The following is a 26,733-nucleotide window of genomic DNA, read 5'->3' as shown; positions in this document are numbered from 1 at the left end:
TTGAACCTATGGGAATTCGTTTAGAGGGTATCCATACCCTTAACAGACACATCAGTATCAAGGTCGTGTTAGACAAATTCGAACATCTATTTTCAAACGAACTGGGTTGTTATACAGGACCGCCTGTGTCCCTACGCATAGACACAACTGTTCCGCCCAAAAGACTTCCCCCACGAAGAATTCCTTTCGCCATTAAAAATCTTTACGAAGAAGAAATTAATCGTCTATGCAGTCAAGGCATTCTACAACCAGTACAATATTCGAAATGGGCAACGCCAACAGTTCTCGTCATAAAAAAAGACGGGTCAATTCGAATCTGCGGAGTCTACAAATCAACTGTAAATAAAGCAATTCAGCCACACTGTCATCAGATCCCAGCTACTAACCAATTACTAGCTTCGATCGAAGGCTGATCGATATTTGCATAAATTGACCTCGCACAAGCCTACCAACAACTCGTAGTTGATGATGATTCAGCGTTACTCCAAACAATATCCACTCATAAAGCAGCGTTTAAGGTCACACGACTTCAGTTCGGAATCTCATCAGCACCGGGAATTTTTCAAAGTCTAATTGAAAGTATTCTGCAAAATATTCCTGGAGTGCTGCCGTACTTGGATCAGGCTGGACTGCGCCTCCGAAAAGACAAATGCGAATTCGGCGTACCATCTGTGGAGTCTTTGAGTTTCAAGATCGATGCCTTGGGGATTCGACCGTCAATTTCTAAAGTCGAGGCGATTCAAAACGCACCAAAACCGAAAGATAAAAAAGTATTACAAGGATTTCTCGGACTGGTCAATTTCTACCATGCATTTCTACCACACAAGGCCACGGTAGCAGAGCCGTTACACAGACTTTTAGACAAAAGCGCGCACTGGTCTTGGAATCAAAAACATGAAAAGGCTTTCATCTTGTTAAAGCAACTTATTACTTCAGACGACCTTTTAATTCATTATGACGCACGATTGCCATTAGTATTGACATGTGATGCTTCTCCATATGGGCTCGGGGCAGTACTTAGCCACAAGATGCCGAATGGATCGGAGAGGCCCATTGCATTTTACTCGCGCACATTGTCAAAAGCTGAACGTAACTATGCCCAGATCGATCGAGAAGCCGTCGCCCTGGTGGCCGGAGTTAAAAAGTTCCACGACTACTTGTATGGCAATGTTTTCACACTGGTTACGGATCATCGCCCGTTATTAGGAATTCTTTCTGCTGCAAAACCAGTCCCTAATGCGGTTATTCCACTACATTGGTCGGCTCATTCATTAGAACAATTTTTTCTCAGCCTATACGATTTTACGTAGGTGCGAGCAAGACAGATATATGTCAGCTGCAATGAGCAATTAATGAGCAAAATTTTAAAAACCGAAGGCCACCATTTTATTTTTTTTTGTATGAGCAAAATTGAATCTAAAAAGTACAATTTTGCTCATTTATTAGAGCTACTGTAAATCGGATCTTGCTCGCACCTACGTAAAATCGTATGGGCTGAGAAAAAATTGTACTAATGAATGATCCGAACGATGTAGTGGAATAACCGCATTATGTTATTTCGAATCAAATGCTACGATTTGATTCATCTTGCTGGATCAAAGATTAGCAACGCAGATTTTCTTAGACGTTGCCCAATTTCATCATCCGGAGAAGTTAAACCTGCCGAAGAAATAATGATGATCGAACTGGCTGGTGTCCCAGCTGTGAGTGCTCAACGGCTAGCACTCCTTACTTCTAAAGATGCAGTACTGTCGAAAATTTTCAACTGGGTGTTGCACCAAAATAGAGAGGTCAAATGAGCTATTTCCATACTATTCACGACGGGAGGAGCTATCCGCCAACAGAGGCGTATTGGTTTGGGGAAATCGAGCTGTAATTCCTCAAGCAGTCCGAGATCCGACTGCAACACACCGATGGGAGTCTGCCAAGTACCCTTGGTCTCGTATCCACATCGAATTCGCTGGACCGTTCCAGGGCAAAATCTTCTGCTTGGTGGTCGACTCATGGTCTACCAGACGAGCTGGCGTCGGATAATGGAACTGGTCACATAAAGTCTGCGCCTATTCACCCGGCCACAAATGGACAGGCCGAGAGAATGGTTCAAAATACAAAGAACTATCTCAAGAAAATGGGCAGCAATACAAATATCGACCTCAACCTATCAAGATTCCTTTTTAGCCAACACACGACGCAACATGCAATTACTAATCGTTCGCCATCTGAATTAATGTTTATCCGAGAATTGAAAACAATTTTCATAAGCTTCAACCTCAAGAGATGTCGTTTGGTACGGTCGAAAATCCGGCAACTATTAAACCTTTCATTACAGGCAGTACAGTGTGGGCCCGTAATTACGCGGCTGGACCCAAGTGGGTGGAAGGTTTGATAACTGCCCAAACGGGACCAATTTCATATAATGCCCGTTTAAACGACGCAAGAGTGATCAGGAGACATCTCGACCAGTTGCGAAGTCGCGAACCAGCTTCTTCAATGGAGGGCGAAGCAGAATCACTAGGTGCGAGTTCATCGGATGACGAAGCCGAACCGATTATCGTGAACCCTAATATCGTTGAATTACAAGAAGATCCAGTACCAATGGTTACCACTGACCTATGCGAACCACCACTGCCATCTGCTCTGGCCTTGAATTCACCGGATCTACGCCGATCAAGTCGTCATAGAGTGGCGACACAATTTTACCAATCATCCAGGTGTTAAGGGGTGTTGTGTATGCCAGCAGCATATACACACTGCATTCGTCAGTCACACGTCAGCAGTCAACGGGTTGTTCTGATCGATCTCGCAAATCACATTCATTCCTTGTACACACTATTCATCAACATTATATTACAATAAATGTAATTAGATATATAGCTCGCACATATCTAATAATAACCTTTATAAATTGTTATAAATTAAAATTTGTCTTTTTTCGGTAGGTACAAACTGGGGAGCAACCAACAAACATCACCTTAACTGACAGTATGGTTAATGAAACCTGTTTTATCGAAAGTCCTGACATCGTACAAGAAAATTCAGATGCACAAAATGAAGACTTAATGCCTACTAAAAAAATAGAATCCCTTCATCACTATTTGCTTTCTATTGTATACATGCCGTTATCTTTGAGGATGATTTGCGTGACAAACCTTTTTTGCTGGATGGCGCATGTCTGTTACTCGCTATATTTTACTGATTTTGTGGGAGAGGCAGTTTTTAAAGGTGACCCCAAGGCTACCCTAGGATCTGTGCTCCAGCTGCGATATGAAGAAGGTGTACGATTTGGATGTTGGGGCATGGCAATGTACTCCCTATCATGCTCCGTTTATTCCCTTATTATTGAAAAATTAATTCAACGTTTTAAGTAAGCCTTTTAATTTTACAACTTGAGAAAATGTACCCTAAATATTTGTTAATTCTTTTTATATTTTTAAAGGGCTAAGTCGGTATACGTTGGAGGACTTTTATTTTATTGTACAGGAATGGCCTTAATGGCATTAACTCGAGCAAAGCTAAGCGTCTTAGTATTTAGTTGGACAGCAGGTATTATGTACTCTACGTTATTCACTATGCCATATCTTCTGATTGCTCACTACCATAATGTTTCAACAGTAAGTATTGCAAATAAATTTGTGTACGCAGCAAACCTATTTTCTATTGCATACTAACTATATTTGCAATAATAAATTTATTTTGCCAATTTTAAATATAATCTATAATATTGTTTGCACCCAATTTTGCTCAACACACCGGCACACCCTACATATCAAACATTATCAATGTCAGTGTTAACGGGCGAGTCGGCGTCTCACTGACTCTCCGTACGACTTGACTACCCCCGAAGCGGACACAATCTTGGGGCAATTTTAAGCAATATAGAAAAATAACAATTACACTGTGCAGCATTTTTAGTGCTTTTTAAATTTACCTCGATGGATGCTATATTTTTGGATTCGTTACGAATTCCCAAGTTAAACTGCGTTTTCCAAAAAGTTCCCCGACGCAAGGATTCTTAGCAAAAGGACCTCAAAGTTCCAAAAATTCTGAAATTGGCCAACTTTGCGGAGCTCTCAGAGGCAAATGGATGCATGGTTTGATTCGATGTTAAAGTTTTTTAAAAGATATACCCCTTATCTTTTAAACCCCATACTTAAAAAATTGTTTAGATTTTTTTTAAGGCAGAAACAAATTCTAGAAAACATAGTCAAAAAACATAAAAGTATACAGCAGCGGTCAAAATGGTAGTAGTGTTGCCGCCCTGTGTATTTAAAAGTTTGTTGTTGTAATTGATCTTTTCCTGGTAATATTGTATTGATCATAATTTTACTATTAGACTAATTGGATAAGAAAAAATTACAACATCAAACTTTTAAAAACACAAGGCGGCAACACTGCTACTATTTTGACCGCAGTATGTATGTATGTTTTTCAGTTTTTTGACTATGTTTTTTGGAATTTATTTCTGCCTTAAAAAAAATCCTAAAATTATTTTATGTATGGGGTTTGAAAGATAATGGGTGTATCTTTTAAAAAACTTTAACTTCGAACCAAGCCATGCATCCATTTGCCTCTGAGAGCTCCGCCAAGTTGGTCAATTTCAGCATTTTTCGAACTTTGAGGTCCTTTTGCTAAGAATCCTTGCGTCGGGGAACTCTTTGGAAAACGCAGTTTCACTTGGGAATTCGTAACGAATCCAAAAATATAGCATTCATCGAGGTTAATTTTTGATGCTGCATAGTTAATGCTAAATGCCGCAATTGCCTGGCAATATTTTTGAATAGTCGAAAATGATTTTAGTAGTCTAAACACACTATTTGATAGGTCACTTCCCAACAATTTGAAGACAATGTGAAACCTTGGAATGAGTCTACTCCAATGACTGTTTTTGAAGGATTTTTAAAAGGTGTCTGGCGCCCACACCTTTAAAGATTACGGAAAATTAAAAATGCAGTTTTATTTTGGTCATCAATGTTACCATTCCCTTTTCATTTTCCATTCGGACCATTCGTTAAAGAATTATGCGGAATCAAACTTCCCTTTGTTGTTCGGTTGACCATTGGCCATTAATGGTTTTCAGCAGTTAGCTGGAGCTTAGCATCGCTTGAACCTTCAGAACTTTCCGCAACTCCCTCGCCCCCATCTCAGGACTGGGCGCTAATACACCGACGTAATGAAATATAGGTATTGTTTGCGAATAAGACAAAGAGTGGACTGTATTTAATCTTTTATTTGGACTGGTAAAACCTCCAAAGTTTCGGCGCTTAACCTCACGTGTATATTTCAATGGTTTCAAAGTATGTGTGTGTGTTCTTAGGGATGAGCAGTAGAGATACATAGTTATCGCCTACTTAACTTACGATATATCGATACAAAGCATTACAGGTATTCCCTATTCCTTAGCGGCAAATATCGGATGGAAATAAAAACAACAAAGTTTGCAATTACTGCATTAATTCTTAAACATACCGGCCCCCCTGAACGACGCGTTCAGTTAAGGGGAAGTACTGCGATCTTGGTGATAGGGCGTTTGTAGGTTGTATGTGCTGTCTTGACGGTGACCACTCTGACCTTTGAGTCCTGTCCTGGGTGTACTTCCTGGATGCGACCAAGTATCCATTTCGCCGGTGGTAGGTTGGGCTCCTTGAGTACAACAAGAGTGCCTACTTCTAAATTAGTCGTCCCTTCTTGCCACTTGCCGCGTGACTGTAGAGAAGTCAGGTATTCGGTGTGCCATCGCTTCCAAAATCCCTGCACCATGGCTTGAAGTTGATTCCACCGGTCCAATCGATTCATCTGCGTGTCCAGTAAAGAAGGCTCAGGTACCGCTGTATATGGCTGGCCAATCAAAAAATGAGCTGGCGTAAGTGGATCGACAGTGTGATCGCTGACCTGGGCCAGTGGTCGCGAGTTGAGAATAGCTTCGATTTGTGCGAGCACTGTTGACAATTCTTCAAAGGTTAGGGCGGCTGCTCCCACAACTCGGCGTAGGTGCAGCTTTACCGACCGCACTCCCGATTCCCACAATCCGCCAAAGTGGGGCGCGGAGGGGGGTATGAAATGCCAATTCAAGCCTTCAGTCGAGAAAAAATCAGCCAACTCCTCGTCCTTAGCATGATCTTGAACTAACTTCCGCATCTCCTCCAGCTCTCGTCTTGCTCCATGAAACGTAGTTCCATTGTCGGAATACAAATCGGTGGGGGTTTTCCGACGTGCACAAAACCGTTTGAACGCAGCAATGAACGCTTTTGTGGTGAGATCGCTGACGACTTCTAGGTGCATCGCCTTGGTGGCCAGGCAAACAAATATGGCGAACCAAGCTTTGCCGATGCGAGGAGAGCGACCTTTCGTTTCCTTAATAGCGATGGGTCCAGCGTAGTCAAGGCCAGTGTGACTGAAGCAAGGATTTTGTTGGATTCGTGGTATCGGTAAATCGGCCAAGATCTGGTGTTGCGTCAAGCGTCGGTTCATAAAGCAGGATTTACAGCGGAAAACTACTTTACGAGTCAGGTTTCTGGCTCCCAAAATCCAGAATTGCTGACGAACGTGGTGGAAGGTGGCATCTACTCCCGTGTGTAAATTAGCCTTGTGAAAATAGCGTATGATGAGTAGTGCCAGCGGAGATTCCTTTGATACGATAATCGGGTGTTTTGCGTTGAACGGCAATACTGATCGGTCGATACGTCCACCGATGCGTAACAATCCAGACTCATCTAAAAACGGTTTGAGCCTCAACAACTTTGATTTTCTGGGCAGGCATTGACCATGCTTGACTGCGTCGTAGTCCAACGGAAATGAAGTGATTTGCATGTGTTTTAACAATTTCTTCCGAGCGTACTGCAAGTCTTTAGTTGTCAAGAATCCGCTATGTGAAACAGCTTGTTGCGATGACCTCTAGAGATCCGAGTTTTTGGTAAGACGTGCATTCACCTTGGAGCGCACTTTGCTTATGAAGCGGAAAACGTAACTAACAACTCGCAAAAGCTGAATCCAACTCGAAAGTTTGTGACTTAAACCATCGAGAATATCCTGATGAGTAGCTTCCAGTGAGAAATTGAGTTGCTTGTCCGGTTTTTCTTCACAAAGTGCCTCTACAGGCAGCTTTCGATTCTGCCCTTTTTTGCCAGTGGGCCACAAAGACGGCGATTCTGCTAACCAGGTAGGTCCTGTCCACCATAGAGTATGATCCCGCAATGTGGAGGGGAGCAGACCGCGGGACGCGCAATCCGCTGGGTTGTCCTCCGAACGTGCATGGTTCCAGCAGCTTCTGGGATACTCTGTCAATATTTCAGCCGTCCGGTTGCATACGAAGGTGTTCCATAGTCGAGGTGGGGCTGACAGCCAGTGAAGAACGACTTCAGAGTCCGTCCAACAAAAGGTTCCGGTAATCGGGATTGACAAAGACGACTTGACGAGCGTTAGTAGTTTCGCTAGTAGATGAGCTGCTGTGAGTTCCAGTCGCGGTATCGAAATAGCTTTGATAGGAGCTACCCGAGTCTTGGCTGCGATTAGCGTGACAATCGTTTCCATCCCTGTTGTAACTCGACTGTATACAACGGCTCCGACTGCTTGTGAAGAGGCATCCGCAAATCCATGCAGCTCGATAGCTTGCGAGGGCCTGGCCAAGTATCGAGGGATTGGACATTGTGCCAACATTGACAGCTCGCCTGCTAATATGCTCCATCTCCTGGCAATGTTTTCAGTCAAAGGTTCATCCCAGCTTAGAGAACAGAGCCAACATTCTTGAAAGAGTATCTTCATCATAACTGTAGCTGGGGATACAATACCCAATGGATCATATATCTTGGAGAGCTCTGATAGTAAGGTCCGCTTGGTGGGCAATTGGGTGACAATTATTGATCGTGGAGACGTAGAAAATGTGTCCGTATCGGGATTCCAAAGTAGACCCAATATTTTCACATTGTTCGATTGAGTGGTGCCTGCTTGGAAAGCGCAATCCTCCTTTGGTAAGGAATCCATAAGTGTTTTGCAATTGGAACTCCACTTTCGCAAGTTGAATTTGGCCTCCGCCAGCAGCCCGACAAGTTCCTTCTGCAGCTTTATGAGTCCGTCCTCTGTATCCGCACCTGTTGATATATCGTCAACGTATGCATCCGTTAATAGTGAGGAAGCTGCCAGTGGATATCGGTGATGATAGTCGTCTGCCAATTGTTTGAGAACTCTTACTGCCAGAAAAGGTGATGGTGCTAGCCCGTAAGTTACAGTTAGCAGCCGATAGTGCTGAAGCGGGTCCTTTTCCTCCTCTCGCCAAACAATCCGTTGATAATCAGAATGTTCGGGAGCTATCTTTATGCCCCGGAACATTTTCTCAATGTCCGTACAAACCACATATCGATATTGTCGGAATCTCAAACAAACTCCGAAGAGATCTCGTTGAATCGGCGGGCCGATGTGTAAGCGATCGTTGAGAGAATGGCCGGTGATATCCTTACCGGATCCATCAAATACCACACGACATTTGGTTGTGGAACTTTCCGCTTTGAGGACGGCATGGTGAGCTAGATAAAAGCAATTTTTCTCTGGCACGTTGAGCTGGGGTTTATCCAGCACTTCCATGTGGCCCCGTTGTAAATAATCCTTCATAAATTCACAATATTGATTTTTCAATGCTGGGTTCCGGCGAAATTTGATTTCCAGCATTGCAAATCGATTCAAAGCCTGACGCAGGGAAGGGTCCTGAATTGTCGGCATGTCCTTCTTGAACGGGTACTCCACAATGTATACGCCGTCCTGATCTCGTTTGTGGGTGTCGACAAAGAGCTGCTCCACGGGATCACATGCATCGATAGTTGCCTGACTGGGCTGAATAGTGTCCATTTCCATGAATGCCCTCACCGCCTCGTCCAAATCGACCTGAGCATGATGCGTCTGTTCCGGTTTTTCAGTTACCTGTTGTAAGTCCCCGGAACCTGCAATTACCCAACCAAAGAACGTGTTAAGTGCGAATAAATTAGGTTTACTTAACAGTTTTCGTTGGCCCGTAAAGAAGCTCCATAGCTGGTCCGATCCGATAATGACATCAATGTCTCCAGGGGTGGCGAACGTGGGGTCAGCCAAATCTAATCCTTGTATGTCTCGCCAATTGTGTATTTGTACCTCTTCGGCTGGTACAGATGCAGTTAAAGAACTCATAATTAGAACTTTAATCTCCTGGACGTCCTGCGAGACTCTTGATTGCAGTTGAATTGTTGCACATCCTCGAGTTGTACCTGCGGCTTGAGCAGAAAGACCCATTACCGAAATGCGCGCGTGGGTACGAGGTGCGCCAATGCGTTGAATGAATGCCTCCGTGGCCAATGTAATGGTTGATCCCGAATCCAAAAGAATTCGGCACAGCGTCCGTGTACCACATCTGTCCACCACATAAGCTAGTATGGTGGGCATCATGGTCTGCGCTCGAGCAAGAAATGCAGTCTCTACGGAGAAGTTCGATATTCCGGTTGGTAGAGCTTCGGTTCTTGTGCCGCTGCTGTCCGATGAGTTAGCGGCTGGGGGCTCACGTTCCCCGTGTGATTCTTGATGTACCAATGTATGATGTGATCCTTTGCAGAGCCGACATCTGAATTTCGAAGTGCACTGCCTAGCGACATGGTTGCGACTCAAACAATTAAAGCACAATTTGTGAAGCTTTACGAATGATCGCCGATCCGGTATTTCCATTGATAGAAATTGAGTGCAAGCCATTATCGAGTGTGGTTGGGTGCAGACAATACAAAGTTTTTGTGATGGTTTTGAAGCTTCGCCAGCGATGTGTACGTTGGCGGTGCGCCTCCCGTATGCCTTGGGAGTTGATTGACAAGATTCCAGAGCGTCGCATCTGGAGAACAAGAATTCCAAGAAGGTCCCGATCTTCACGTCGTTCGAGCAGCCTTCTTGCCGTTCCGCCCATGATTGGCGTGTGTCCATATCCAATTTGCCTAGTAGTATGTGGATTAGCCATGGGTCCCGCTGATCACATCCAAGTGCGTGTAGTCCTCGAATAGATTCGTCTGCTGTATCGGCCAGCTTGCGCAGGGCAGCCACTCCCGAAGCTGCAACGTTGGGTAACGACAAAAATCCCGCAATAAACGAGCGCGTTATAAGTGCCTTTTTGTCGTACCGATGGACGAGTTTATCCCAGGCTTCCGCATAGTTCTCCTCGGTGACGGCAATGTGTTTCACCAAGTTGAGAGCATCTCCATCCAAATAAGACTTCAAGTAGTGGAATTTCTGGCAGCTTGTTAGGTTTTCTCGTCGATCAACCGATCCCAGAAAGAGATCACAAAATTGAGGCCAATCTTCGTAGTTGCCTCTAAAAGTTGGAATCTTGATCTTTTCAAACCTCAAGTCCGTGTGTGTATGTGATTCCCGAACCTGCTCCAAGAACTGTGTCTGCGAAGCCACCAGCTGTGCCTGCGAGGTAGCCAGTCGTTCAAGTGGGTCCTCCCCGTTGGCGATTAGGGTAGATGAATGTGGGTTTGTCTTTTTCCTTTCTGCTATGGCATCTGATAACAAAGCGTGCAATTCGTAGTACTTGGTTTCGTACTCGAGTAGATCATCGGGTTCGGCCAAATCCTCGTCTTCAGAGAGGGAGTAAGTTTCCGCCGACAGCTTTAGAAGTTGATCGAACGTGACCATGATACGGCGAAGATGATGTTCCAAAGTGTCCAAAGCTGTTACGGTCGATATGAACTCCGAGGCCCGACCATGTGCACGTGTGATTTGCGACTTGCAAAACCCAAGTTGTGTTTTCACTGCTTGCAGCGACATTTCAATGATTGAGGTTAAGCCCGATTTCACCAAAATGTGAAGTTTAGGAACGAGAATTTTACCACTAATTTGTTAGAAAACTAAACGAGACCGATGCATCCGGCTCGAAGGACCAAAATGTTTGCGAATAAGACAAAGAGTGGACTGTATTTAATCTTTTATTTGGACTGGTAAAACCTCCAAAGTTTCGGCGCTTAACCTCACGTGTATATTTCAATGGTTTCAAAGTATGTGTGTGTGTTCTTAGGGATGAGCAGTAGAGATACATAGTTATCGCCTACTTAACTTACGATATATCGATACAAAGCATTACAGGTATTCCCTATTCATTAGCGGGAAATATCGGATGGAAATAAAAACAACAAAGTTTGCAATTACTGCATTAATTCTTAAACAGGTATACACTAAAAATTATACCGATTTATTGAAAATTAACCGTTTAATTACCTTTCTATATGACAGCTATAAGATATAGTTGACCGATTTGAATACTTTTTTTTAAATCAAGTTAAATTAAAAACAGTATTACGAAATCTAGAATAAGTTTAGTATTTTTAATTAAAAACAACATTTTATTAAAAAAGGTTTCCTAATGAAGTTTTTTGCTCTTAACAAATCTATCTATCTTATCAAAAGATGGTCACATTAGGGCTCTGCTGAATTAGGGCAGATTTTTGTGTTTTGCGTCCCAGGTGCCAGGTAAGAAACTAGCGACTGTAACGAACTGATTTTTATGCTGGCTGGTTTTGTTGCCGTTATTCCTGGCGTTATTTGTGAGGAGTTATTTAACTCCTCACATTCCCCGGTTCCATTCTTAGAAGTTTTTCCCATTGCCGTAGAAATTCTCGTTGTTGGTCTCTTATCCTGTGTATCCTTTGAGTCAAGGCCTTTGCTGGTTGTAGTCTTGTTTATCTGGTTGGTTGTTACTCTGCCCGTAAGTTTGTTTGGCAGTGGTGAGTTGGTACTCGCGGTTAACCTGTTTCACACTGCTTTTCTTTCAGCTTTCGGCAAGATTTTTTCCTTTCTTCGGATGACGAGTGAGTCCTTGTATCGTAGCTTTTGGCACAGAGTTGTGGTTCAAAATCTGGATTGCCCGTTTTTACGACTGTTGCTACAGTCTAGTGCGGTCTTGGAAACTGGTGGTTCTGGATTCGCTTGACGATTAAACGATAGCTTTCCTGTCTGCCCCTATCCACTTTCCGTTGTGTCCGGCCTTGTCCTGACGATTAAACGGCTTCTTGTAATCCTGTTTGTTTGTTCGTCGTTGACTCGGGTATTTGCTAGAATGATTAGCGTTTTTCTGTGTGGCGAGCTTCGTTGACTCCGACTTTTTGTCTGAAGATTAAACGGATGTACTCATGTGGTCTTGGAAAATGGTTGTTCTGTATTCGCTTGACGATTAAGCGATTGGTTTCCTGTTCGCCCAACTCCGGCTTTCCGGCTTTGTCCTGACGATTAAACGGTTGGCCATTGCTGTGTGTATTTCCGGACCGTTTTGTCTCGCTCTGTTCTATCAGCTGTGCTTCGTCGTTTAGCTTGCTTCGTCCGCCGTTCCTTGCTGTTTTAGATCGCTGATGTGCACGGTGTTTTTAAAAATATAACCTTCTACTCTTGGGGATATTAAGTTTTAAATATTTCTGAGACTCGAATTATTTCATTATTTTTTAGATAAAAGTCATGGTGAAAATGGATAGATTAACCAAAGAGGATTAAAATGGTGTTTTCATTTTTTGGGTACGTCGATCCTAAGTGCTTGATTTTTTGGTTCAAAGAAAGATCAATAATCATTATTTACGGTCCCTGATAATTTTTATACCCTTGCAAAGGGTATTATGATTTCAGTCAGAAGTTTGCAACGCAGTGAAGGAGATGTTTCCGACCCCATAAAGTATTGGATTCTTGATCAGCATCACTAGACGAGTCTATCTAGCCATGTCCGTCTGTCCGTCTGTCCATCCGTCTGTCTGTTTCTACGCAAACTAGTCTCTTAGTTTTTAAACTATCGGGATGAAACTTTCCCAAAAGTCTTCTTTCTATTGCAGGTAGTATATAAGTCGGAACCGGCCGGATCCGACAACTATATCTTATAGCTCCCATAGGAAAGATCGAAAAAAAGAAACGTAAAAAAAGTCTAGCTTCGGTGTTTTTTGAAATATTAACTTCTACTCTTGGAATAGTTATTTTTTAAATATTTATGAATTTCGAATAAAATATTTAAAAAATCGGGACACTATATCATATAGCTGCCAAAGGAACGATCGGAAAATTAAATGCAAATTAATACGATAAAAATTATTGCTTCGTTGTTATACCCGTTACTCGTAGAGTAAAAGGGTATATTATATTCGTGCAAAAGTATGTAACAGCTAAAAGGAAGCGTTTCCGATCCAATAAAGTATATATATTCTTGATCAGGATCACTAGCCGAGTCGATCTAGCCATGTCCGTCTGTCCGTCTGTCTGTCTGTCTGTCTGTCTGGATGAACGCTGAGATCTCGGCAACTACAAAAACTAGAAGGTTGGGAGTTCCCACAGATATTCTTGGGCTCCCTGCCACGCCCACTCTAACGCCTACAAACCGCAAAAAGCCGTGGCACCCGCAGTTTTCTGTATAAACAGTACATATTCCGTGCCATAGATGGCGCAGTCGCCGCGTGTTCAACACTCCAGCTGGTGCTGGATAAAAGCTGGTCACTCTAATTTGGAATACATTTTGCATTCGCGTAAATTATTTGAAATGAGGCGCGCAAAAAAACATACAAGAAGGCATATTTATATTAAAGTTGTTAAGTTGCGTAACGGGTATTGTGAGGAGTCGTAAAACTACCCACAAATCTCGAGGCAGGAGAGCCCCTAGCAACAGCGAAGGCAGCGAGAATGCGGCAGAATCCGAGGGCATCCATGTCCACTGGTAAATACTGGACCTTGGACCCGGCTAAAGCGGAGAGACCGTGAAGTAACGGTACCGCGCTGGACCTTGGACCCACGCCGCCAGAGGGCAATGAGGTCGAATGGTGAATCCGTGGACTTCGGACCAGCACAAAGAGGATGCACCGTGAACTAACGGGGCATCTTGGACCTTGGACCCGATGCGTGCCGAGTGCAAAGGGAACTAACGGGACACACTTGAACATTGGACCCTAGCGAGCCGTGTGCAAAAAGGGAAATAACGGGACCCCGCCGAGGCAGTCAGTTGGAGTTCGCGCGACAGTCAGTGCAGTAAGCGCCGCAGTTCATGCAGCCAGGAGGCACGGGACGTGTCGGTCGGAAGACGCGACGCTGGCAGCCGGAGTACAGGAGACAGACAACCAAGATACGCGAGCGAAAGTACAAGTGCAACCAACGAACCAGAGATCAAGATCAAGATACAAGTGCGAGGATTCTATCGATTGCGTGGCCGTGAGAGTACCGTAGAAACCGAGTGCTCAACACCCAGATCAAGATACCAGAGTCAAGACGCTAAGCCAAGGCTGAGACTGCAACGGCGAGATCTGCAGGACACAAAGATTGGAGTGGAGACGAGTGCAGGACAGGAGCAGAGTCGAGAGAAGGTCGAGCTACCGGCAGGGTAAGCGCGGATCAAGAGTTTGTGCCAGGCGTCGGGGTTACGGTGGACTGACGATAAGGCTGAATCCTCGGATTTGACCTGTCGGGACATTTGTTTCTCAGGCTAGAGCCAGACCGACCCCAGGGAACACGACGAAGCAGGTGATCCCAGGATCATTCTGGTCGGACCCGAAAGGAAGGTTGTGCAGACTTCTTGAGTCCTACAGGCCGGGCGGAACGGGAGAGACGCCGTTGGAGAACGACGCCGCAGGAGTCCACAAGCACCACGAAGGGAGACGAGAGCAGCGACGCCGTCGAGGAGCGCCGCCGAGAAACGCACAGAGTGAATCCTGAGCCGAGGAAGGCACGTCGCCGACCCGGCAAGTCGCAACAGCCAGCTGACGAAGAAACCAATTCCAGCGAAAAGAAAAACTTAATAAAGTTTTCCGATTTGTCCCAATCGGATATCCCTGCGTTTTCTTGGGTCACGGGCAGTCACGCAATAAAAATTTGGTGGCACGAACACGCAATATCTCTGAGCTAGTCGCGGCGTTTACGTAGCGATCCAACAGTTGAAAACAGTTCGTTACAGTATTTAATAGTCGAAGAACTCGACTATAGCGTTCTCTCTTGTTTTGTACTGATATAGGTTTTTTTTCTTGGATTTTTCTATGACCTTTATTTTTTTGTTTTAAAAAATAAATAATGATTATTTACGGTCCCTGCGTTGTAGTATTCCACCAATGCTTTTCGCATGTCTTCGGATCTACCCGTCAGGCAAATGCGCAGCCTTTTTGCTACGTAGGTGAAATCCTCCTTCTTGAGGCGGTAGATCCAACTTCTCCTCATTCTGGTATTTTGTGTTTTTACTGCCGGGACAATCACGTTTTAGACGCCAGCTGTAACCAACTGATTTTTACCGTTTGGTAGCTACGAAGATCGTTAGGCTAGCTCAGTAGATTGTGTGTTCGTCCTACCAAATTTATATAAACGTGACTGCCCGGTTAACAGTGACCACATTTAAGAATTCGGTTCATGGATTATTCTGATTTACTATGATTATATGTGACTCGTGCTGGTGATACTCCTGCGACGCCGCTCGGTGATTCCTCGCTGCTGGTGGACTGGCCGCTCCGCGTACTTTCGCTGCCACTCGTAGACGAGGGCGTGAAGTTGGACCGTAGGCTGAGCAGGCACCACGCTTCCAAGACATTCGTCCTGCTAGCCACAGCCTTCCGTCTCTTGCGGAGACGAACGTTCGAACGTTTCTAAGTAGCTGGACTATTCGGTATTACATCTAATGTATCCGATCCAGTCGGTATGACAGCCAACTTAGTCTAACTCAGTTAGACTAATCGGTATTACAGCCAATGTGGCAGGACTGGTCGGTATTACAGCCCACTTAGTTGAACGCAGTTAGACTAATCGGTATTACAGCCAATGTAGACGGACTAGTCGGTATTACAGCCGGCACAGCGGTATTTACAGCCAACGCAGCTAAACTGCACGGTATTAGTACATCAGCTCTATTACTGTCATGTCCCAAAATCGAACCAGAAACTTTTCGCTGTTTTCGAAGAGGTAAATTTGATGAAATGAAAAGGCATTTATCCGAAATCGATTGGTCTTTTATGGATTCAAATGATGATCCCTCGCATATTGTAGAACAGTTTTATGGTTTACTATATTCTGCTTTCGATACGTTCGTTCCCTCATTTCCCACTGGAAACGCGTGTTACTGCTTATTCGCAAGATTTTTTCAGCCCAAGTACTCGTCTTTTAGTTACGATAACACCTCTTCCTTCCCTTTCCCTCTTCCTCCCTTCAACTGTTTTTTCACACCCCTAATTAGTGAGGATGATGTTTTACAAAATTTGCAAACAATCAAGACGTCTGATCTTGTACCGAGCTGTATCATACAAAAATGTGACGATGCTTTGTGCAAGCCGTTATCTAAACTTTTTCAGATATACCTTCTTCACTGATATTTTCCTTAAGTTTGGAAGGAATCTTTTATCATTCCACTTCATAAAAAGGGAAGCAAGTCGGACATTAAAAACTACCGTGTTATTGCAAAACTAACAGCTAACAGCTACAGCACCAATGCAGCTCAGTAATGTCCCCAACTCAGCATGGCTTTATGAAACGAAGATCAACGACAACAAATCTTCTTGAGTTTAAACATTTTTGAAATAATAATCAATCCGATGTTAATTTTACGGACTTCAGTAAAGCTTTAGATTCCGTGAACCATCAATTATTACTGAAAAAACTAATACTATTTGAATTCCTGATCACTCTGACTAAGTGGATCTCAGCTTACCTGACGAACCGTACTCAGAAAATTCCTTTTTAAAGCACAGTCTCTAGCCTTGTTCACGTGACCAACTGTTTGGAATTTTCATAAATGACTTGCCCCAAGTTGTTATCTCTGCTCATGTTATGATGTATGCTGAAGACGTAAAACTCTGTTTGCCGTTATCGAATCCCGATTCCCCGCCATTTTTGCAAGCTGATCTGAACAATCTGTATTGTTGGTGCATCTAGAATTTGTTGTATTTGAACAACTCTAAATATAACTTTAAGTCCTTTTATCGGAAGAAGCTTCTTATCGCTAGATATTGTATTGGGTCGAAGGAACTTGAACGCATAAATTCCGTTACAGACTTTGGAGTGTTATTCAATCACAACTTAAATTTCTCTAATCTGATTGGTATTATAGTAAGTAAAGCAAAAGGGGTTTTTGCCTTTGTTAAATGTTGGTCGAATTAATTTGAGGACCCCTACACCACAACACATTTTTATATTTCCTTGGTTCGAACAATTCTTGAATATACCAATTATCAGGACCTTATCGAATCAGTACAGAAACAGTTCCTTTTGTTTGCTCTACGTGGTTTAAACTGGGAAACACATCGTCACCTGCCATCGTACGTGGATAGACTGCGTCTACTTAACCTGCCCTCCCTCAAAGATCGTCGGACCTGCCATGGTGTTATGCTCTTGCACAAATTAATGACTGGACTTGTAAATTAAAGCTATCTATTTGGTCAAATACAGATCTCAATCTCTGTAAGGGCTACTCGGCACTTTCGACCTATTGCCCTCGATCTTTGTAAAACGCACTTTCAGTTACATGATCCATTTCGCGTTTTATGTTCGCAATATTATGAACTGTATTTTTTGATATTTTCTGAATGCTCTGTTAATTTAATTGTAACAAACATCCTAACTTGCCTGTCCACTTGACGTGAGTTGGGTACTATGTTTATGTTGGCAGATATTTGCTAACTTTTAATGTAATAAATATCATAGCCAACGTAGCCGGACTAATCGGTATTGCAGCCAAGGGGCTGTCCATATATTACGTAATCACGTTTTTGCTGATTTTTGACCCCCTCCCCCCCTTGGTGATCAAACGTAATCTTTCAATAGAAACCCCCCCCCCCCAATGATTACGTAATCCTAAGAATAAAATTTTTTTGTTTTAATATGTGGATTCAAACAGAGATGCAACCCAATCTTTAATAATGTTTATAAATGGAGTTTGGTATGACACATTCGGTTCGTATACGCTGAAATTATCTCCAACATACTCTTCGTCAAGCCATTCCAGGTCTTCGCATTCTTCGTGTGATTGAACCACTAAACCTTCCCTTTCTCGCCGCCCAGCCCCTAAAAAAAAATTTTTCTCTGCTTTCCTATCTAAGTTTGCAAATATATTTAAAGAAAAAAAGTTTTTAAAAAAAATTCTTTAAATAAAAAAATACATATAAAATGATTACGTAATCATTGTGCAAGACCCCCCCTCCCTATGTAATCAAACATAATCATTTCAATGACCCCCTCCCCCCCTAGGTGATTATGTAATATATGGACAGCCCCCAATGTAGTCGGGATGGTCGGTGTTACAGATAACTTTGACGTTCTGCAGACTTATCCATGTATTGCCTTTTAGGACCTCAGCTTTCTGTGTCTTAATTCGGTGACTTGCTTGGTCCCGAACGTCTCGACGTAGCGATCTTGATCCTGGCTGGGTTTCACGGTTGTATATCCTTGACTTTGATTTTTACTAGACGTTGCTCACTCTCGATTTGATGCTCGATGACTGGTCCCGACTTTAGCGCTGGGACCGCTTATATAGGCCTTCGGGTCCCGTTAATCCTCGGCCTCTCCTTTTCTTCTTTCCAATCCACGGTCCAAAGTCCGCGGTTTTACCTTTCGACCCCTGCGCACAGCACCACACTAAAGTGCAAAGAGCGGCGCTGTACCATTCTTTCCTCGCTCATGGCACGCCTGCGCTCTCGTTCTGACGTTCTCACGCAATCTCTCCAAACTCTTTTTGGTTTTGTACTCTCTCTCCTTGTACTCTACAAACTCAAAATTTGGCTGCTCTAGCTCTACAGTTTGGGCTGTGGTCGTTTCCAGTTAAAAATTACATCGTGTCGGTTGCTTGTCCTATGTGCTGGTATGGTGACGACCACGAATTCCTGCAGTAGGCTTTGAAATCTGCATTTACCATTAACGGTGGACACAGAGTGATGTTTCGCGTTCGAAAGCAAAGCCGGGCTCGACAAATTGCATCAATCAATTTTATTCCTTTGACGTCGATGAGCAGCTTGAAAGAAATCAGCGCCTATAATAGCTATCTTGGTGTCAGCTACGATAAAAGGCCACATGAAGGAATGGCGAAGGCCAATGTTTAGGTCAACCATCACGCTGCCGTAGGTGTGGATGACAGTCCCATTTGCTGCATACAATGTGAGATCGCTTTGTTTAACATTTTGCTTAGCTCGTGAGCGTGGCATGACTGAGACCACAGAGCCCGAGTCTAGGAGGAATCTGCGGTGTGAGACGCGATCGGTAATGTGAAGACGGATTTCACTTCCAAAGCGACGATGGTAATAACAAATCTCTTGCTAGATGACCAGCTGTGACTGACCTGCTGTGACTGGGAACAGTTGTCATTCGGAGATTAAGTGCGTCGCTGTCTGGCTGACAGATCGGTCTCTGGCTTGACGTTTGAGCTCCCCTTGGATTGTGTCGACCTTTTTGGCCAGTTGACGTAAAGATTCGGTGATACTCTTGACGGCGGCGTCACCGCCAGCGGTTACGTTGCTTGAGTCAATGGCAAAGTTGCTGACAGAACCCATGGTTTCTGGCATTTTGTCTGCTCCTTTTGCAAGTTTCTCGATATCATTTTCTTCCCATATCAATAAAATAGGGCGAATGTTTTGGGGCATCTCGGCGAGGAACAGTGTGCGGATTATTGAGTCGCTGCTTGACTCAGGAGCCAGACGACTCATATGAGCCAGAATTTGTGAAGGCTTCAGACAGCAGTTCCTCCTCGGCTGACTCTGCCAACTTATCGAGCAACCGGTCCTTTAGAGTATCGTATTTGTTAGCCGCCGGCGGGTGAGTAACTAAATCCTCTACGGTCAAAACAACGTCTGGATCCAAGTTGACGGTAATGTAGTCGAATTTGTCGTCATCCTTGTTGATGCCGTGCAAGCGAAAAGATCGCTCAACTTGGGCGAACCATAATTGCGGATTGTTGCTTGTGAATTTTGGTAGGCGAATTGTTGCTCGTGCCGTTGGAGCCGTATTAGCCGTCTGCGCTAAAGAGGAATTAGCCTGAAATGCCTCTGATTGGGCTTGCAGATCTCTGATCGTGTCCTGCAATTGTTGCGACTCGTCGGTCGTGTTGAGGGTGGCGTCGTTGTCAAAGATTAACCTTCGAGGAACAAGCGAGCGCAGATTGTATCGGTGTTCGGCGGGCATACACTTTTTAATGTGTTGGTGGCGTCGCCCGGCTTTGTGTGTGTGTGACTGAAAGACTGAAGTTCTGTGCAACTTTTAATTTTGCCTAATTTTGGCGCAATTAAGGAGTATTGGCAGTCTGTTCAAGTTCTTGGTCACCACTATGGTAACATAGGTCAGTTACCACTGATTTGATTTAAAAGTTGTATTCGTTTTTGATCAGTTGACAGAGTTTCACAACTACACCCCTTTGTCGTAGAAGCTTGGAGTCGGCAAAGAGAAAGTGACTGTTTTAGTGTGTAGGCAAATATTCGAGTTCCATACAATTTAGGATTTTGGATTAGTATCGCTTCCATCCGCTGGGTGGCTTCTTAGTCTGGACCGCCACAGACTCATTACTATGGGAACAACTTTACTCAAATATTATGTATGAATAGTTAGGTTATTTACAAGGGAATTAACAAAATTTATAGTTGAATTACCTCCCGTTTCCATTATGAATTTATCTAAACTAGAATCATATGCATAGTAGCATATGAAATTGTTACATGTTTATTTACATTAAGTAGTTTAGGACTTACATTAATATTTTTACAACGAAGTATGCACTCGAAATCTGCATACACTGCAAACGGAAATTTTAGTTGATGACGCAGTGCCGTATACTTCAATGTCGATTTATACGGGGTTGGGAGAGTGGCCACCTTTCCACTGCAAAGCTCCTTGTGACGAAGGGCGCGACTTGAACTTGATGAAAAATTTAGGTAAGTATTGCAAAACCATTTCCGTCCATTATGTGATCCTCTTTGTGAAGTCATTAGTCTATTAAATAAAAGAACATAAAACAAGTAATGTAACATAATAAGTAAAAGTAGATCTATAACGAGTAAAATTCATACCTTAAAATATTTTTTATGCATGTGTAGTGACCGAATCCGTTTTCTTCCAGGAAGAGTATATTTATGTACGTCGGCCTTTCAACTCCAGATTGATAAAGCGGTCCAATTATACTTTCACTTTCCTCGTCGTATCAAAAAACGTAATGTAACGTTTTTTGGATGAAAATGTTTATGTCCTTTATTTTTAGTGGGAATGTCAACACACTGAAATCGAAATTTACTCCAGATGGTAATACAATTCTGTCGGCCCTTATATCAACTATATATGTGTAGCACATACTAACGTTGCCTGTTGTATTTATAAGTGCCGAAATCCAAGTCCATTTAAAACAGTATGAGTCATTCTTATTTTGGACATTTATTATTTCTTTTTTCGAAGCAAGCTTGTCTGGTGTTGTGATATATGAGGAGCCAGAAAGCGGTTTATACTGATTGAAATTCATTTCCAATCGAATTATGCGGACTAGGGCCCACCCACTATCCCTTTCCTGAAACCCCTGGAGATGATTTTCTCCAATCTTCAACAGATGCCAGAGATATGGCATTCATATGCTATCATGTCTCTGGGCCGACGCACAGTGGCGCCTTGGGCAAAAAAAGGTGCAATAAATCACTTTTTCGACTTTGTCCTAAAAAGTTGCGACCCATACCAATCGACAGGTAATTGATCCACTATTACAAAGTGAAAATTTGATATTATGTTCAACAGCTCGATATAAGAAACTTTAGTTCTACCACTTTTCGAAAATACCCGCTAGTTTAGCGGAAAAACAGCTATAAATAGCTAAAATACGGAAGGCCGTAACTTCTAAACTACTGAAGCTACAGACTTGAGCTGTATCTCGTTTGAAAGGTATGTCCAAATCCAAACTGTATTTTAAGGCCATGGAATTACAACCTTGTCACAGAGTTAGAATCTAGTAATTATAGTCCAGAAATGTTAGGTCTATTGGATTTACCAAGTTTACTAAATTGTGACCATTATTTCAAAAAACATGAAATATAAACAAAAAAATTTTTTTAAAAAACTTTAATTTTTTTTTTGTTTTTTAGTTTTTAAAAATTAAAACATAAAAAAAGAAACTAAACAAAACAACATTAAAAAAAATAAGAAAGGAAGGTAACTTCGGCCACCCGAAGTTTATATACCCTTTCAGGTATGCCTACTTAAAATGTTGTTTTTACATTGTCAAAAATCAAAACGCCTACTTTCTACAAAGTTACAATAGTTTTTCTATTATTTTTTGATTATTCCTATGGGAGCCATAAGATATAGTGGTCCGTTCCGGCTCGTTCCGACATATGTACTACCTGCAATAGAAGGAAGACTTTTGGTAAAGTTTCATCGCGATAGCTTTAAAACTGAGGGACTAGTTCGCATAGAAACGGACAGACGGACAGACTGACAGACGGACAGACGGACATGGCTAGATCGACTCGGCTATTGATGCTGATCAAGAATATATATACATTATGTGGTCGGAAACGTCTCCTTCACTGCGTTGCAAACATCTGACTGAAATTATAATACCCTCTGCAAGGGTATAATAAATTTTTTTTTTTAAACCCCATTTTTTTTTTTTAATAATTTTTAAAAATTACAACATAAAAACAGAAACTAAAAATAACAAAAAAGAAAAAGTTTTTTTTTTTTTTTTGGAAAAAAATGGATTTGTTTTTAAATTCTGACTTTACCGATTTGTAAGTACGCCTCTGCCACGCCCACTCCCTGTCTTAAGCAATAATTTGAAAGGTGGATCAATTATCTATCATTTGCCATTTACATCATTCAATTATCTTCTTCTTCAAAAGTAATGATTTATTACCAAAAAAAGTAAATAGGCGCCACTGTGCGACGATGATGTGAGAGAGGGCCCGGTTAGTTGCCAATTTCACCAGGCACCATACCTTAAACTAAAAGCTAATGAATTAATAAACAAATATTGTAAACTTAACCTTAAATTTGAAAAAGAAATAATTTTAAAAAAATCTATATATTGGTATATATATATATTTGTAAAAGCAAATTAAAAAAATAATAAAATAAAAATATATTTTAAATTCAAATTTATATCTTCTTTTGTTTGGGGGATGGGTGTTTGTTTTAATCTGATTCTTTTCAGTTAAAAAAAATTCTAAATATGTTTTCAGTGCCAAGCAAAGGGACCCCTGTTCAAGGTTGTTCTTGTTTATACCAATTAAGTGACCACGTTTGAACGTGTAAACAGCCCGTGACATTTTCTAGTGCTTATGCTAATTAAAAGGTCACTCATCCACTAAAAGGGTCGCTTGCTAACAAGAATCGATTTCCCTCCCGTCGTATTTTTTTAATCTAAGTAAGTAAGTAAGTAAACATCACCTGCCAACTCTCATAACCCATTTCCCTAATTAATGTTGCTAATTTGGGGACTATATTAAGAACTCTTTCATATATTTTAGATACAGCCTTAAAACTAATGTCTTCATATTTAGTGTATAAGAAAAGCCTGTTACAAAATTCCAAATAAACATGAGTTAAATTTAAATTTACATATTCCACCCCCAAGGGTGTTTGTTTCTCAATGGCAAGCTAAGGGATCCCCTATTAAAGGATGCTTGTGTCGGTTGCTCTCAACAACTTGTTTGTCTGTCTGAACCCAATATCCCATTCCAGTATAGTAATTAAGTGATCGTCAACATGTAATCGTGTCAGGAGCCCGTGACATTTAGAGGTTATGCTTATTAAATGAATGCCACACCGCACTTTCATCCCCCTCGCTTCACCCCATTTGTAGATATAAGCAACGGTCACCTGTCCCACCCCACTTACTTCTCCCCCGATTAATTAGAACATCCTAGATAAGCAAAGACACCCGTCACACTTTCTTCCCCCTCGTTTCACCCCATTTGTAGATATAAGCAAAGGACACCCGTCTCACCCCAGTTACTACTCCTCCGCTTAATACGCTATGATCACCTGTCACAACCCACTAACTTCTCCCGCGATTAATTATATTATCCTAGATAAGCAAAGGACACCCGTCACATCCCAGTAATTTCTCCCCCGCTTAATTAGGATACCCTCCCCTCGTTTCACCCTATTTTTCTAACTTCTCCCACGTTCGATCCCGACAACCTACTCGTCAACCACTTAAGCAGAATCCCGGATTTCTGGATTTGATTTCTAAGAGGATTTCTGGATATGATTTTTGGATATAATTAACGATCACTCGTCACGCACCCATTAACTTTATTTACCCCACACCTGTCACCTTGACCGGATTTATTACCCTAATTAGCATAATTATTAACTTCCCCTTCCACTTTTGTATCCAGAAATCCGGTCCAGAACTCTCAGGCTACCAAGGCTTACCAAGGAGGTAAACCCGCCACTTTTTCAACGCATTTATGTTTGCTATAACCTCGAGCTCGTAGGAACTGTACTTTTTTCACAACCGTTTGATTTCCTGCTCATGAACTCAACAGGATAAAACTGCTGATCCACCGAGTCCCTATGCATTAAAACAGGGGTGCTCAGTCCTATGGCACACGAGCACAATTGTTTTTGTAATAGCACTAAGCATACGGTAGTGCACTCGACATGCTTGCCTATGCACGCCCCGAGTCCTCTTTGTGTCGCTGTCCGCAATAGATAAGAGCGAGCCAAGCCAACAACAAATTTCATTGAACTTTTATTTTCTCCTCAACTCACAGTGCAAAGTGTTGTTGTCTTTTTCATGACTGTGTCTGAGTCGTTACTTGCGTGCGTGTGATTTTCTTTTAATTGTGTTGGTAAGGGCACTGCCGTAAGCCAATTTTGAGCACCCCTGCATTAAAACGCCTCCGAAGCCATACTTGCTTGCTTCTGTATGCACTTCGGCTATAGCTAACGGATCGAACAGTTTGAGTAGTGCTGAAGCCAAGAAGTCAGACCCAAGTATCGCTGCAAAGCTTGTCTTTTTTGACGAGTTGGAAAATTGACTACTGCTTTAATCTTCTTGTTGGTGGGTGCTATGGTTCCGTTCTCAATCATGTAGCCTAAAAAATCGATTTTGCTCTTGAGAAATTGTTTTTTTTCCCACTTGATTCGTAATCCAGCCCTTGAAGCTAAGCTCATTCCTTTCTCCAACGTCTTCAGTCCTTCCTTTTTAACTTGCTTGGCACGATTACATCGTCAATATAGACCACGATCCATGACGTTTGATTGAGTCCCTCAAAGAGACGTGACATATCGGCAGAACGCAGCAGGAGAATTTGAGATACCGAACCGTACATGGGTAAATGCGAACTGCCCTTCTCATGCTTACTGGTGACTCTATTAATATTATTGGCTTGTAATCTGCAACAAGATGATGTACCTTATGCATTTGGTTGTTGTCCATTTCAAATAAATTAATTGTATCAAGGGCAGAACTTTCATCTACTATCTCCGTGCCACACATTACCTTTGTTGTCAATGCAAAGTCGTTCTCTTTTTCCCTGAACATTACTTCGATTTGTTGTAGAACATCGTTTCCAACAATCGCAGCGTACTTGAGTTAATTCTGTTTGGCGACAAGGAAAGTAACCGAGAAGCATACACCATAAGCTTCAAGATCGAAGTCGAAATCAATCCCAAATCAATCATAGCTATGAATGTCACTCCCTCAGCTTTCATCTTTTTATATTGAGTCCCTTCACAGCTTTCACTTCCAGTACGTTTGCAAGCTCTTTCCTAACGAAAATAGTTACTTTATTCTCATCACAATTTTTATACCCTTGTAGAGGGTATTATAATTTCAGTCAGATGTTTGCAACGCAGTGAAGGAGACGTTTCCGACCACATAAAGAATATATATATTCTTAATCAGCACCAATAGCCGAGTCCATCTAGCCATGTCCGCCTGTCCGTCTGTCCGTTTCTATGCGAACTAGTCTCCCAGTTTTAAAGCTATCGCGATGAAACTTTCCCAAAAGTCTTCTTTCTATTGCAGGTTGTACATATGTCGGAGCGAGCCGGACCGGACCACTATATCTTAAGGCTCTCATAGGAATATTCAAACAAATATAAGAAAATTCATTGTAACTTAGGCGTTTTGATTCTTGACTACTTAAAAACAAAATTTAAATAAATAGAAACGCTGAATCTGGAATCCCTAAAACTGCACCGAGTAAGCGTTCTTTAATCTACAAGGGTATATAAGCTTCGGCTGGCCGAAGGTAGCTTCCCTTCTTGTTATAGATATGTCATATACTTCGCCTTGGCAATCCTCAGGAATATGGCCCTTCCTCTTACACTTGATCGTTCATCAATCGATTTAGCGTCGCTTGTGAACGTTTGTGTTTACTTTTGTGCTCTGAGTTATTTGTGTTTTTTAGTGATTCTTGCGAGTGTTTTGGGTTTGATTTTAAAGAAAGCGTAGCCTTACAATTGTGTTAGTATTTCTAACCAAATCTCCCAATAACCGGGTGCATTGTTTTAGTTTTTTTACATTTCAATTTTGATTTGTTTAATCGATTGTCTTTGTTAGTGTAATTTACACGCTCTAAACTTGCTAAAACTCTTGTAGTCTCTCTTCTACTCTCCCACTCTCACTCTCTCTGAACTTGCAGTACTTCTAATTTCTCTCTCACTTTCTTGCTTGACATTTGTTACTGCTCGTGTGTATAGTTGTTGGTGCCCCACAAGCCACGCTTAGTCGATAGTACTTTTTTCTCTCGCGCTCTTTTGTTTCTAATTAAACTCGCGATCTTGCGCTCTTATACTTTTCGATGTTTTGTGTCTTTGCGATTTTGCGATTTT

The 26,733-nt window shown here is 42.3% G+C and overlaps 1 protein-coding gene across 3 annotated transcripts in view; it reads left to right on the top strand.

Annotated features, from left to right (window-relative positions):
- Positions 1-26,733, top strand: part of lovit (loss of visual transmission) — a 193,007-nt gene that overhangs the window by 122,266 nt on the left and 44,008 nt on the right. For 2 of the 3 annotated variants that reach the window (XM_070216225.1, XM_070216226.1), the window contains 2 exons: positions 2,940-3,364; positions 3,437-3,611. The exons of the other annotated variant lie outside the window; for it this stretch is intronic. In XM_070216225.1, coding sequence (XP_070072326.1) covers positions 2,940-3,364; positions 3,437-3,611 — 600 coding nt within the window. The remainder of the gene's footprint in view (positions 1-2,939; positions 3,365-3,436; positions 3,612-26,733) is intronic. 3 annotated transcript variants of the gene reach the window in all.

This window comes from Drosophila takahashii, chromosome 3R (assembly GCF_030179915.1).
Source record: "Drosophila takahashii strain IR98-3 E-12201 chromosome 3R, DtakHiC1v2, whole genome shotgun sequence".
NCBI classification, from domain to species: domain Eukaryota; kingdom Metazoa; phylum Arthropoda; class Insecta; order Diptera; family Drosophilidae; genus Drosophila; species Drosophila takahashii.
The sequence above is the reverse complement of the archived record's forward strand: the minus strand, read 5'-3'. Positions and strand labels throughout refer to the sequence as shown.